Genomic DNA, 16,180 nt, shown 5'->3' with positions numbered 1-16,180 from the left:
TATTAATTTGGTGCTATATATCTAACCTCACTCTAACTCAACTACATTAATTAATCAAGCATTTGTGTTAGGATCATTAGGATTACATATATGGCAAGTGAATATGATTTGTTTGTTGTCCTGTGTAGCAGCCCCCTCTGTAATTCTCTATACTGTATATGGCATTCATGGAAGTTCTACACTCCACATCTTCCCGTGGTAATGTCGGAAGCAGTCTCAATCTATGCAATGAATTTAATTAGAATATATGGATGGTGTGAAAGTTTTTATACGGTTATTTGATTCTAAATTAGTGTAATATTTTGTGTAATAATGTTTAAAATAATTAATTTTGTACAAAAAGTTATATTAATAATATATTAAATTAAACTCATACATTATATATACACTATAACTTATGCACTTCCTCCCCTTACACATCAAACAAATGAGTGAGACTATTGCCACTTTAATATGTTTATTCACATTCTTTACCTTTTTTACTTTTATTCTATTTTCCAGACCTATTTTTATGTAGGTTTTAAAATAAAATATTAAATTATATAATATAAATCTCTTTGTATATCTTATATATTTTTTTATTCCCTTCAGTTCACTATGCTATCTATTATAGTTATTATTTTTTCTATATTCCCTATCTTTCTCTTCACTCTTAAAATATATGTATTTAAAAAATGTAAAGCTTTATTTTTCTAAAATTCATTTAAAATTACATCTTTTTCAACAAGCATTCATTGATATTTATGTTAGTCATTTTTTTAATTTGATAGAAAAATATTTATGTTTTGTTATTAGCATGAAAATAGTAAATTAAATATATTCAAATGAATAAAAAATAAATTAAGACACTGAAAAATATCAATATTTCTTTTTAGTTTTTATTGCATGTATAAATCAAACGTATTCATCTTTTCTATCAAAATTTAGCAATATTTTCTTAAAAGAGTCAAATTAAACAATAAAAATATTAAAAATATATAATTCCATTTTAAAAATTCATTTTAAAATTTTATAGTGAAATAAAAATATAGAAAATAATTTCATAACATTAACTTCATAAAAGACAATACATTCCATTATTTTTTTTACATTTTATCATATTCTTGTACATCTTGTTAATTAGTATTATTATAGTGTATTGGTTGAAAAACTTGGTAAAAAGTTATTATTATTAGAAATTGTAGAATTATAGAATTATATTAAAGGTCAACAGTGATAACAATAATCTTTCTTTTAATATGTTTGTTATTGTTGGTTGAAATTTATTAAAATTTATGAAATTATAAGTGAAACTCATTAAAAAATATAACACGTATAATTTAGTAATTTATAGTAATATTTTATAAAAAAAATTGTTTAAAAGAATATATATATATATATATCCTCCTTTCTCCCCATCTTTCTCTCTTCACAGAAACCAATCAACCTACAACCCATGTATTTCACTCATTATTTCATGCCAATGAGCATGCATTTTCCTCTTGTTAATTTGTTTCAGAATTAACTCTAAGACTTAATAATTATGTAATCAAGAAAATTAATTAAATGGAAACTTCAATACTTGAAAATAACTTCATTCCACAATAACATAATGACTAAATAATTCTAAACCAAATTAGCATCCAAATTCATTTTAGTTTTTTCTTCTTAATCAAACCTCTCTAATTAAGTGAGACATTAAATCAATAATATGTGAAATAAAGAATTAATAACACTTTATCTTATCGAATTCAATCATAAATTAGCATGTATAATTAAGATTTAATTGAGTTTAAATTTTAAAAAAAGCATAGAATTATATTAAATTAATATATATCGTTCATACTAATTCTAACCGAATTCAACATGATGTTTTCATTGGAAAAAAAAAAGTCAAGAATTTTACAAGACTTACGACAGCACGAAACCCAAAACTGTTTTATCACAGAAACATGGACATTGTTACTGTTTTAAATTGTCTGTGGATGATTCAAACACAGTCTTAATCGAAGTGAATAGGCCTTAAGTATATAACATGAATTTGAACTAGTAAGCAGCTTGTAGCCCCACAAGAGACACTTTTCTTGCGTCACATTGTGTATAAAAAATTCTTAGGCAGTTAATTATTTATAAGGGTACTGAATATTGCCCTCTTTTCTCATTACTGGCTCGGCGGAATAACAAATTTGACAAATCTTATCTACGATGAACCGGCCATGATCTTTTTTAGTCAAAAAGTCTAATTCCTAATGTGTCTGTCAAAAAAGTTCCCCATAATAAAACGATTAGGATCAATATAATTAGTTTACTGGCTGCTGGATTTAGAGGCCTATCCTTTTATTAATTGTTGGAGACGTTGCCGTGAGTCAGAAGACAACATATGTTTAATTAAGTGTTCAGTAATTAACAATGTATTTAAAATCAAATTAATAATTAATCAAAATCTTCAACATAAGAACTTGGATGAGGATGGTGCAACTTCTAAATGAAATCCTATATCATTATTCCTCGTCAACAATATCCAAGTATCATTGTCGGCATTCAAGTAAGTGCATTCTGATATCACATGCCCGCAAATCTTAATTTGCATTAGAATGTAATGCTGACCTATTAGAACCTCGTCAACAATATAAATGGATTATATGACCGCATCAGATTCATCTCCTTCAAGTAAATATTTAACAATTAATATAATTTAGTATTTTACACGTATGTTGTACGCTAAAATTAAATTAAAATTAATTCAAAATATAAAATATGTGAACTATTTATGTTAAATTTAATATAAAAATACATCGTTATAAAAAAATTAATGAAATGCAAGACAATTAATATATTTGTAATTAGAAGCAGTTTATCCAGAAATAAAAGTAAATTTTTAAAGTATAATAAGAGTATCAGTTAATAATTATAACATAATTAATAAAATAATTTATAGTTATTGATTGCTTTGAAATGAATGTTTCATTCCATACTTCAACATGAGAGTTTATAACATGATCATCAAACTTTTTTATAAATAAAAATCACTTTTTTTCCCTACAATATAGACAAAGTTTATCGATAATGTTTTATCTTATACTATATCAGGTCTATAGTTGTGGAAGTAAGAATAATTATTAAAAATAAAAAACTATTATATTTGAAATAAATAATCATTTAATCTTTATTTTTAAACTAATTAATATTAATTAAGAATGCATATTTGTAATGTATTTTAACTTATGCAACAAATGCACAAGATAAAAAATATATATATGCATTATATAAATTAGCTAGGTTGATTAGAATTTATCTAAGCATCAAACATATCTATTTTATTTTCATATATTTTAATTTTTGGTGATGTTTAAAGTCGTGTATATAACTAAACTTGATTTTTCTTATAATTTTAGGTGATTAATATTATAATATAATACTCACATATGATTTTCAATTTAAACAATGCAAGTATGATATTATATAACAATTTGTTTTAGTTGTTTATGCTTCTGTGAAATGTCTTTTAATTAATTGCTTTTAAACATTGATAGTTAAGTAGATCTACATATCTATGAAAATATAGTCAAATGAAATTTTAATATTTAATTAAATATTAATAATTTATTTATTTTATTAAAAATATTATAGTTTTACATTATCCCATGCCTTATATATATACATAATGTGTGTGTGTGTGACAATATACGAGTTATGAGAGATCATGTAAAACAATATTTTTTTAATAAAACAAATAAAAATTGTTTATATGAATACTTGAATGTTAAATTTAATTTGACTATACGTTCATAAACATGTATAACTATCAATGTTTAAAAGCAATTAATTAAAGATTGTACAGAAGTATACATTAACAAGTAAAATAAATTGTTAAATAAAATAATACTCGCATTGTTTAAATTGAAAATCATATGTAAGTATTATATTATAAAATTAATCACCTAAAATTTTAAGAAAATATTAAATTTAAATATATACATGACTTTAAATACCATTGATAATTAATATTTTTAGGTCACACTAATATTAGTAATATTAGTATGTAATAATTGTTGAATTTGTTGATCACTAACTTAGAATTAAAAAAAAGCTTAAATATGTTTAATTTCTTTGATAAATAATTAAATTTTATTCAGAGACTAATAAATTTTTTAATTATTTCAAGTCGTTGATATATTAAAATTTTTGTTTTAAGTCTGAAAGTTAAGTAATGACATGACATTATCACAATAATTAATATAGTTGATAAAAAAATCAATTTGTAAATAACTGATATTAAAGATTTAAAATAAATTTAATATATAAAAACTAAAAAAAACTAAAAAAAATATTAAAAATCCAAAATAAAATTCAACCATTTATTAAAAACCTTAATCATAACAAAGAAAAACTTATCTAATAACTTTTAGTGAGATGAACTTGACATATTATTTTATTTGAGAATATTGAGTCCAATTCTGTTAAGAATTAATTTTTGTCTTTTATGTATTAATTAGATGATGAAGACCTTCGATAATTTTATTAGAACTATGCCTGCCCCTATCTCTTCTATGACCGTTTACTCTCCTATGAGTTGTGACATCTAAATGAGCCCATGCATTTATATCAGTCCATATAAATCAGTTAAATACCAAGATGGCTGCACCGCTGAACCAACCAGGTTTTGATGGCTAATACTCTATTTTATTTTATTTATTATAGTGTTGATATGAAGCAATCTCAGTGATTAATTTTTATAAGCAGTTATAAGTGTATATCAAAAAATATTTTCCTTTTAATATAATTTATTTCATATCTAAAAGTATGATTCAAATTATAAATAATTTAATTAAGTAATATAAATTACTATTAGTTGGGTCAATTTGACAAATAATACTTAGTTAATGTCCACTTTATACTGCAATTCAATGTGGAAAAATATCTGACACAACGGTTTTGAAAATTAAAAAGCAACATATTTTAATTAGTTGCAATTTGGTTCTACACTAAAAAAAAGCAATTAATAACCCAAAACTGAAATTGTTTAATTATTTGTTATTTACTCATCAAATGTTAAAATATCACATTTTCTCTGACAAATCTTAGCAAAAATAAAAAAAAGTTTAACAGTTGAGTAGAATATTTAAGTTGTTATAAATTTTCTAATTTTATCTTCAATTATTGTTAAGAATAAAAAAAATCATAACAAAAACTTTACTAAGAAAACTATACATTCACATTTCTCATGGTTAAAATAGAGAACAAAAGTAGATCCTTATTTTCACTTGCATAAGAAATCTTTAGCCAAAAATTTTATGATGGGAGAAAAGAAAAAATTATATAAATAACAAGGTATTTGTATTAGAATGAAGAGAAAAATAAATCATATATGGATTTTTTTTCTTTCCTTTCATTTTTTTCTCTGATTCAAATTTTAAATTATTTTCCTTTTTTTATTCTCTTTCATCTGAAACAAACAAAGCATTGTAGCATTCGAAAGAGTATTCTTGGAATTTATTTCGGATTATCTCTACTTATTAAAACTAAATTCTAAATAAAGTAATTTACGTTTAGATTTTTTATCTTAAAATTAAATAAATTTAGAATAAAACTTAAAATACAATGCCGAACTAATGCAAAATTATAGAGAAAAGTATGTTTAACCAAATTTTTTTCATTAGAAATTAGAAACGTTCATCTAAGGTGTGTGTTTGGTTTAGTTATTTTCTATTTTCATTTTAAAAAATGGTGATGGAAATGTATTTCATGAAAATAATTTTCTAAACATCTAGAAATTGACTGCCGCCTCCTTAAGGTTTCCTCTTCCCACCAACTCGCAGATATGTTTTCCCCAAGACTATTTCAATCAAATCTTTCCAAGCTTGAGCTTCACGATATCTTTGAACCTTCAGCTTGTGGGGGCTAAAAGGAGAAGAAAATCGCAATTAAACAGAAGATTATCTCATATTACTTTGTACAGCTGTAGAGCCTATTATCCTTTTCTCTATTTTGTTTTTATTCATAACTGCATTTTGTTACTAGGATTCAGAATTTGCTGAGGTGTATATTTTCTGTTATTCCTTTTTGTATCTTTTTTTTTCAAAGGTTGTATATATGTACGTTTCCCTCTTCAATATGAGATAAGGAAAACCAATTCCATTCTTCTGTCTTTTATAGCCTTGTGTTTTCTTTTAAATAGGTTATACTCTGATTTACTGAGTTACAAAAAGTGGGTCGTTTGTCCTGTCCCATGAAATCTGTTTTGTCATGTGCTGCAATCATTTTTACAGATCAAATAGGAAATAAATTGATTTGTTATGTCCTGTCGCCTTAATATTTTATCTATGCCTAGCTAAATACTTCCCTTTCCTCTTCTCATGTCCACGTTACTATGCAAACTGCTATGTTACTATCAAACAGTTAAATTGTAATGGCCACCTGGGGGCTGGATTAATGAAGTGAAGTTGTTGGAAGTGGTCAAGCATCCCAATCTGGCGAAATTTTAGTGGCTACTGCGCTGAGGATAATGAAAAAGGGATTCATAGACGACTTTTGGTGTGCGGGTTTATGCCTAATAAGAGCTTCGAAGTTGGAACACCGTCTTTTGACTCCAGTTCCTTCAAACTTCAAAGCTCCTTGGGGACCAGCTGACTGAAAAAATTATTCTCCCCATTCTAATGTTTTAACATTTGGCTATTTGTTTATAGATATGATCTTACATTTTCAGGAATCATTTTATTAGAAATATTGTAATAGAATAATATTTTTAGGTATGTCTAAAAATACGTTTACTTAACTTTTAATATTTTTAGGAATATTTTTTATATTTTAAAATAATAATAAAAAGAGTCAAAATGGGATTAGAAAATAATTTTCTACATTTCCATGTAACTTTTTCGCTCTTAACATGGAAATAAAAATTGCGTGTACATGAAAATACAACTTTTCCAATAATAAAAGATATCTAAGAACATTTTTAATAATCTCCTAACAAACAAGAGAATAAATATTCTCACTTTTATATTTCTTGAATGTTAGAAGATCTTTTTAAAACAAATGTCTCCTATAAAATATCCAAATTGATTGATATTTTTAGTTATTTTTATTAGATGTTAAAACTTTTAAGAAGAGTGGTTTGTTGAAAAAATTGAACTGATCTGAAAATGCAAGATTTTGTGAAACAAATATCTCTTATAAAAAAATCAAATTGATTGATATTTTCAGTTATGAGATGTTAAAACTTTTAAGAATAGTGGTTTAAAATGATCGGAAAAAATTGGAATAACTGATAAATCAATTAAATTAAAATGTATATTTGAAATGACAAAAATAAAATTAAATGCTGAACATAAGTGGTTCAATAAATACAACTCCTAAAAATACTTTTATTATTTTTTATTAAAGAATAATTCTTAAAAATACTTGTATTTAATATGAGAATTTGAATTTATAGTATATGAATAGATTTTGTATAATGTAAATATATTTTTGAAAATAAAAATATAAGCTAATCCTTATTAGGTAAAGTATAATATACTACTATACTACAAATCTAGATCCTTATCCTTGAATCAGTGTGCTTTTAGGAATTCTTTATAAACTAGTATTTTATTCTATGTATTACATATAATAAATGTTTATTTAATAATGAAAAATTATAATTTATGATAAATAAATATGAGAAGAAGGTTTATACATTAACTGTATAAAAAAATTACACTCTCATTTAAAACACAAATATGATAAGTTTGTTAACTTTTATAATAACTACCTTAAAAGTCATATTAACAATATTTATTATTAGATGATAATATAAAAGTGGATTACACTATTTTACATTATGATTCAATCATAAGGATCACTTCTAAGATAATTATTGTAATAATTAACACAGTTATCATATATAATAGATTGTAATTAGATGGTTTTGTAAATTTATTTTATACTATCTTAAGAGTCATACCAACAATGATTTTTATTAGTTGATAAATAATATAAAATTGTTTTACACTCTTACTATGCATGACCATTAAGCTATAATCAAAATATTAATAAATAGATATTTTTAACATATGAATTATATTTAGATTTATGATAAATAATTTATGTTGTTATATATATATATATATATATATATGTGTGTGTGTATTATTTTCAATTATTGATGATTTTTTTATAGAAATATTTATATGCAAGTCAGAACTAAAGATGTCAAAATGATATATTGAAAGAGATAAGAAGTTAAACTAAATTGTTTAGATATTAAAAGTGTAAATTAATATATCGAGTATATTTAAAATTAAAAGTATAAAATGATATATCACATCTTCAACAAATAATTTCACCAAAGCTTATCTTTTATTTTTTAATAATATTTCACACTTTCTTATAATATCACATCATATTTCTTACTTTGAACAACTCATTTAAATTGTTACTTTAACAAAAAAAATTCACTAAAATTTCTTAAATAGATCCCACAATATATCTAATTTTTTCTCCAACCCAATATAAAAAGTAGCATGTACACCCACGAAGTTGCTATATATTTGAAATTAAAAGTGTCTAATATAAAAAGTATGTAAATTAAATTTTTGAAGTTAAAAGTATAAAATTATATAAATTAAATTAAATTTTAATTTTTCATATATAATTATATGATTTAAATTTAATTTTTTTATTATAAAAAAATATTTTCTTCTCGTATGATATGTACTTAAATTATTATATTTCCCCATAAATAAATTGGATAGACTAAGAAACTAATTCATCTTATTTTTCAAAATCAAATATCCCCTTTCCGAGAAAAGCCCCCAAAACAAAACATCATCTGCATCTCTCTCTCTCTCTCTCTCCCTCCCAGTTTCCACCTTTCCTTCCCTACAAAGTACTACAAACCAATAAAGGCAAACAAGCTGGAAGCTACAGGTCACTGTGACATATCACATATACACTTTTATGTGTTGGTGTTACCTCTCTTCACATCATTAACAAAAGGGGAAGAACTAAGGAGCATCAAACCCGGGATTATAAACAGTCTGTTTCATATCCACTCTCTCCTTCTGAATCATTTTCACTCAAACTGAAACCCCACACCACACCCCCATATTTTTCAATTCTCGTAAGTGTTTTTCATCTGTTTCTTGCTAATTATCACTTACAACCGTCACACACTAGTCCACAATAAGCAATGTCGTTGACCCACTTCACTATAATGTTCCACTTTCTCCTTGTTCCATGCTCTTGTCCTGCTTCTATCTCTGCTATGCTTCTCTTTTTCTTTTCTTCTTTCTGTTTTGGCTTTTTGTTCTTTTCGCGTTTTCCAAAAAGGCTTCGGATTTGGTGTCCCTCCTTTCGTTTTCACCACTCTGATTCCGGGTCCAGCTATTAGATTGATGTGTTTCCGTCCATTCACACACGCCATTTTCTTTTTTCAATCTTCTAGTTTTGGATGTAGACACAACCCCAGTTTGTGTTCAGATTTTTCCTCGAGAAAAAAGTCACAAACTTTCGCTTTTTGAACGAACGTTGAATGTGATCACACCCCAGTTTGTGTGCAATTTTTTGTTGGTTCATCCGCACACTGTTTTTCTTATCTGTAAAGCGCAAAACTGGAGCTTGTAAAAGGAGATTCCTCAGAGCCGAAGAGGAAGATGCACCTAGCCTTTTTTCTAACCTCTTTCTTCCTTTCTCTTTTGGTATATTCTATGAGCCCAATTTTCGTTTTCATTTTTTCTTTTTTAACATTTTAAGTACTCAGAAGCTGTCTCCATTTCCCCTGCAACTGGGTCTTAAATATTGGCCGTTGAAAACTATTCAAAACTAGTTTATTAACATTATTTCAATTTCAAACAATAAACTTAGTTTTCTCGTACAAAAAAGGAAAAATAAAATATCTAGTGTGTCTAGACCCATTTTGTTGTTTTTTCTCCCTTGATGACTTAACGAAATTTCTAACCTTAATTATAAAAAATTCCCACATGGATTTGGATAATCTGAGCTGTTGCTATTAAACCGCCGGCACCCGCGTTCCCATGCCATTTTGTTGTTTCTTATCATTTGTTGTTGTCTTATTTGGTTCAGTTGGAGAAGAACAATGAGAACAGAGTTGAAGAAGAAGATATCCAAGGTATGAAACATAAATGTCCTTGCTATCTTCCACTTTTGGCAATACATGTTCTTTATTATCTCTCTGACCCCAAATTCTTATTTTTTTTCCTTTTCATTTTCGGGTTACAGTCTTCATGGCCAAAATTTAATGTAAGAAAGTGGCTCAATATAAGGAGCAACGATGATAAATTTCACTCAGATGCGTCATATTACTCTTTACCAGGTAAAATTCAGTTTTCGGGTAATTTGTCATTTAATAGATTTTTTTATTAACATTAAGAATTATTATTTGTTTTTGAGGTGAAAACGTGTATTTTCTTTCGGGTAATTTGAGGGACAGATTGGTGGTACATGGGTATGATGGGTTAGCGTAGTGTGATTAGACATGGTGATGGAACAAAAGGAAGTGACTTTGATTAAGGGTACGCCATATTTGTTACCGGGGTCCTTGGGTCCCATCTGAGAGGCTTCCATTGAATCTCCACGTGGATGGCTAATTTTCTGAAAATCAAATTGGCCTATAATTGAGCCTGTAATTGCAAAACCACACGGTTTTAGGTTCGATATAGGATCTTTTGTTTTGGGGAAAAAAAGTAGTATATGTAAATGTTTATTTATTTATTTATTAATTATCTGTTGTGCCTGCTTTAGTATTGATTTTGGTTTTTTGGGATTTTATTTTCAAAGAGGGGTGGCTGATGGACTCCACAAATGAATTGAAACATTCGGCATCAGTGATGGAGGCACCATCTGTCATTGACATTGACACGCTCAACCTTAGGTAAACACACCCATCATACCTGATTTGAAGTAATAAATATGATTATGTGCTATGATCTGGCTAAAGCTAAAAAATTTGTTCTCAAGATATATATTTTACTTTTTGGTGAAATTTTGGCTATAGAATTTTGTTTATTTGGAAAGATGATGATGGAGGGCGTGGTCTGTAGGATGTTCGTGGGGACTTGGAATGTTGGAGGAAAGTCACCCAACGAGGGATTGAACTTGAGGGATTGGTTGATGTTGCCTTCACAAGCTGACATCTATGTCATTGGGTATACTATTTTATTTTTTATCATAAGTTTATTCCTCCTTTTTATTACCAATCCCAGTTTCGAATTTATACAACACTTGTGTTGTGTGTTTCTTATTTGATGTGCCTAATACTAGTATATTTATTTCTCACTTCAAGGTTTAATTTCAACGAGTACAGACTTTGTACTCATAATTACGTTGTCAGTTTTCACAACTGTAATTCTTTTATTATTTGGTTATGGTGACTGGAAGTCTCTACACACCAGAGGCCAGGGCTCAGAGGCTACTAGGCTATAGCTCAAAAGAGCAAATTATTGGCAAAAAAGTAACGGCAATTTTTACCTTCTGCCTTTCCCCCTTGTGTTATTAACTTGTTCTCCAATCCTTTTGCCCATTCTCGAGTTCTGAGAGCACTGCTTTTATGAATTTAGATTATTTAATTTAAACGGTCACTTAAATATACTATTATAGAGTATGTTTGTTTGATAATTTTTTAATGCAAACTAATTAAAAAAATATAAGAAAATATTATTATTGTACAACTGTAATACAAACATGATTAGTTTTATAATTGTAAATAGTTATTTAAATTTTAATTATCAATTTTTAATCAATTTTTATAATTACTTATATATATATATATATAAATAAACTAAATCCTTGTTTGTATACCTTTTACTGCTACCAGCACTTTGCATGTAGTTAGTGTTGGGCTGGTACAAGAAACCTTGAACACAGCTAGTGAATCCAAACATGTTCAATCCTCATTATAGTGTATTTGCATTTTAGCTTTTGGACCTCACTATCAAATCACGGCCTAGCTAAGTTCACAATTTTGCCCCTAGTCAATCTAGGAAATTGAAATAATGTCCATGTGAAAATAAATTCAAGTCTTTCTTTTGAGGGTAAAATATTGAAATATTAATGATTTTGTTTTTATTGCATTGCACCATAGGTTCCAAGAAATTATACCTCTAAACGCAGGAAACGTGCTTGGGCCAGAGGACAGTGGCCCAGCATCGAAATGGCTGAACCTTATTCGTCAAGCCTTGAACTCTAACACAAGCTCCAGTGGAGAAAATTCTCCTACATCGTCTTTTAACAGTAGAAGGCAATGCTGCCCAAATGAACAACACTATTATTGCCTAGCAGCAAGCAAACAAATGGTGGGTATCTTCTTGTGTGTGTGGGTACGTGCGGATCTTTACAAGCATGTCAGCAAGTTAAAGGTGTCTTGTGTTGGTAGAGGCATCATGGGCTATCTAGGAAATAAGGTTGGTTCCTCTAATTTGCTTACTTATATTAAGTGTGTCTTGGATAAGCATTTGCAAAATTGATTTTGTGAATGTTAAAGTTGATTTTCAAGTGATGTTATGTTTAGATGTTTTAGTATAAAGGCCAAAAGTAAGTTAGAAATAATATTTAGTATATATTTTTTGGTCCAACACAAAAATTATAAAATTGTTTCAACTCAGAACCAATTGTAAATCTAGAATCAATTCCTTGACAATGTGAAATCAAATATGTGAGAAATTATCTCAAATCACTTTACAATGGGATCATTTGACTTTTGAGATTAATTTCAGCACTAGAAATTCTTTGTATGTGATATTGTGATTGCTTATTACTTTGTCTTGTTGGTTAATTAACAGGGTTCAATATCAATTAGCATGACATTGTACCACACAACGTTCTGCTTCGTTTGTACCCACTTGGCCTCCGGAGAGAAAGATGGTGATGAGGTGCGAAGAAATTTGGACGTTTCAGAGATATTAAAGAAAACTAAATTTTCACACTCATTCAAAGCACTTGGCCAACCACTCCCTCCTGAAAGCATATTAGAGCATGAGTATGTTCTTTGTTTCTAATTTGCAAAAGAATCTAATAATTTTCCAGCAATTACCTTTAGTTACTAAATGGCCCTTGAATTTATTTTTTATTCGCAGTAAGATAATTTGGCTTGGGGATTTGAATTATCGCCTTGCTGCTGCTTACGATGATACACTTGGGCTGCTGAAGAAGAATGATTGGCAGGCACTATTAGAGAAGGATCAGGTAATTTACATACATAGCCATTTGTTTTGTGTGTATGGTCTCGATTAATCTCTAGGTGACAAGTAATTAAGTTTTATTAATTCTTTATCATAAATTGAAAATTTTGGTTGTATGTCGTGTAAAAATTTGATTAGAATCATAGACACATACTGATTTCGGACTGTGTAACAATTTTTCTTCTGTCTTACCATTATGTTGTTTTCATTCCACTTGGCAGCTAAGGATAGAGCAGAGAGCTGGTCGAGTATTCAAAGAGTGGAAGGAAGGGAAGATATACTTTGCTCCAACTTACAAATATTTATTTGATTCTGACCAATATGTTGCCCAAACTAACAAGTCCAAGGAAAAACGACGAACTCCGGCTTGGTAAGATTTGATATATTAATATTCCTTTTATTAAAACTAGAACTCTTTTCTTATCCACAATGGGAATATCATTTTATCATATGCATTATTGTTGCCGTCTGTTTTGTGTATGCTCTGACGTTAAGTGATGCCAAGTTGAGGTGACTTTTTGGGATTAAGATATGTCTAGTTGAACATAATTTTCAACCATGTTATGCATAATTAAGTATCTTCACTTAATTGGTTGGTACGTAACAGTAATATATACCAGTTGCAATTCTTTATGAAACTAGTCCCGTATGCCTTTGAAAAGGATTTGCCTGTATAATATATTAGCAACTGTTTATACTTCAATGCTGAATTAGTCAACCATGAGCAAGTGATTTATACAATTATTCTGTAAAATCATTGGCTATGTTTAATGAAATATTCCAAAATGGTTGATGACTTAATGATGGGTTGCGGGGAAACACTGTATATTTTATATCATACATGATAGGACCATCACCTTCAGAGATTAAATATCCAGGTCGTCATTGTTTTCAATATAATCATATAAACCAAATTGAACCTCCACCCATTACCATCGACCAATCGCATAGATCTTCACCCAATCACACGCCCATCTTCATCAAACATTAATTTTCTACAATAAACTAAGTTAAATGATGTCAGGTTATCAAACAGACTATTATTATTTTTCCAATTACAATGCATAGAGGCAGGCAAATTGCTTCCGATTGACATTATATTATATAATGATGGGAGATATAAGACTCATCTAGTGATAAAAAAAATCGTAAGTTTAAATTTTCATACTAACAAAATTTAATAATACTAATTACTAACATTTTTTGTTCAGAAAAAACTATTATATTAATGGTTAAAATATACTTTTGTTTCTTCACTTATTTCTTTAGTCTCAGTTTGATCTTTAAAGTTTAAAAAGTCTCTTTTTTTTATTTTTTTTAAGTATGTATGTGAATGTTAAATTAAGTTCGTTGTTTTATTAGTTTATTATACTAACATTGTTGATCAAAATTAATATCGCTAGTACAAAAAATCAATAGAAAACCTAATTTGGTCTAACAAATATACTATAAGAAATTAAAATAAAACTTTTTAAAACTTAGAAGAATAGATCGAAACCAAAATACTAAAATACTAAGACAAGGAATATATATATATATTGTAGTCTATATTAATATTTTGATGTTCTAGTTAAGTTTTCTTGATGAATTATCACAACTGAAGTAAATTTGTTTCTTTGGAACAAAAGGTGTGATCGAATTCTATGGAGAGGTGAAGGCGTGGAGCAGCTATGGTATGTGCGAGGAGAGTCCAAATTCTCAGACCACAGGCCAGTGTATTCACTATTCTCGGTTGACGTGGACTTGACATGTAACAAGCTAAGTAGTCCCTCTATTGCTGCATCAGATAGCAGCTCAATAATCTCAACAAGGTCGTGTTCCTCTAGACCCTTAACAAACGCTGCCTTGTCCTCATCTTGCTTTGCTAAAGTTCAGGCTGAGGAACAACTTTTGTTACTAACCAGGGTACATAGACACAGGGTTCTGACTTAGTACATAGGATACTATACAAACACTTTCCGAGAAAGTAAAGTAAGTACATAAGAGACACGACCACCAAGTTGCCGCAGCTCGCGGTGTGCCCTGACAAAGCGTAAAGTGAGGGAAAATCAAACATTAGTTGTCATGGTTCGGGTTCTGTGTTCCTCACTTTTTTTGTTGAAACAGAGGATGGATTAGTCTTTTATGGGGTAAAAAGATTAGGTTCTTTTCCAAGGATATTGCTAAAAAGTGTTTTTTAGCATATTGGTTAAGAAATTAAAAGAAAAAAATATTTATTGTAAAAATTATAGAAGAATATAAAAAAATAATTAACAACATAATTTTATACATCTCTATAAGAAAATCTTTCTTATTTTAATTTCTTAAGCAATACTCTAAGAATACTTCCTAGATGGCCTTTGCCCTTTTCATAATTGCTCTCATGCGAGCCTTGGCAATTTGGCATGCACCCTTCTGGCCCAGATGAAAACTATGTGACATGTTGAGCTAGCAATGATTAGAGGACTGCATTTGGTGTAAAAAGTGAGAAACAGAAGCGTGGCAGCGATTGAAGTGAAGAAAATAATGGCTCGATGTGTGGGAATCTCTAATCATGCGTGCTCTTTTTTTAAGCTTTTTGGGTATTAGAGGCTTAGCTTTTTTTATATAAGCTTGGAATCTTGAAAAGGTTTGGTTGTTTTAGTAGAGGCCGGGGGATGATTTGCATTTTGATAATCGGATCGGTGGAGGTGAGATTGATAGCTGTTGAAAGTTGTAAATTAAACTGTTTATCAGTTTTGTTATCGTTATTCAATACAATGTATGGAATTTTGTTATGTGAAAAATCTATAGCAGCTTAGTATAATATTTGTTCATGTCATTGCAACGCGACTTTGGTATCTTTGGCGTAGTATCAAGGATCCTTTGCTGATCAGGATAAAATAAAGATGTGTGAAATAAGACGATAAAATGGTACAAGGAAAGAGTATGAAAGGATAAGTTTGTATTGTTTCCAATATTTAGTACACACAAAGATAACTTAATAGATATCATATAAATTGTATGTAAATAATGAAAATACTTTTTATAAAAGAGTTGTGGTATTA

At 28.2% G+C, this 16,180-nt stretch overlaps 1 protein-coding gene across 3 annotated transcripts; it reads left to right on the top strand.

Annotated features, from left to right (window-relative positions):
• Window positions 1–8,775: 8,775 nt before the first annotated feature.
• LOC114381307 (type I inositol polyphosphate 5-phosphatase 8-like) lies at window positions 8,776–15,949 on the top strand. Of its 3 annotated transcripts, none has more exons than XM_028340523.1 (10): window positions 8,776–9,079; window positions 10,042–10,087; window positions 10,198–10,291; window positions 10,756–10,849; window positions 11,019–11,123; window positions 12,059–12,377; window positions 12,756–12,952; window positions 13,050–13,158; window positions 13,376–13,524; window positions 14,783–15,949. In XM_028340523.1, the coding sequence occupies exons 2-10, from the start codon at window positions 10,055–10,057 to the stop codon at window positions 15,084–15,086; spliced, it is 1,404 nt and encodes a 467-aa protein (XP_028196324.1). In that variant the 5' UTR covers window positions 8,776–9,079; window positions 10,042–10,054; the 3' UTR covers window positions 15,087–15,949. The 3 variants fall into 3 exon arrangements, with proteins under 3 accessions (XP_028196324.1, XP_028196325.1, XP_028196326.1); XM_028340524.1 differs by lacking the exon at window positions 8,776–9,079 and adding an exon at window positions 9,229–9,656; XM_028340525.1 differs by lacking the exons at window positions 8,776–9,079; window positions 10,042–10,087; window positions 10,198–10,291 and having other exon boundaries at window positions 10,790–10,849; window positions 10,973–11,123.
• Window positions 15,950–16,180: the final 231 nt, after the last annotated feature.

The sequence above is a fragment of the Glycine soja genome, chromosome 13 (assembly GCF_004193775.1).
Source record: "Glycine soja cultivar W05 chromosome 13, ASM419377v2, whole genome shotgun sequence".
NCBI lineage: Eukaryota > Viridiplantae > Streptophyta > Magnoliopsida > Fabales > Fabaceae > Glycine > Glycine soja.
Note: the sequence above shows the minus strand (reverse complement) of the source record. Positions and strands in the feature narration are given on the sequence as shown.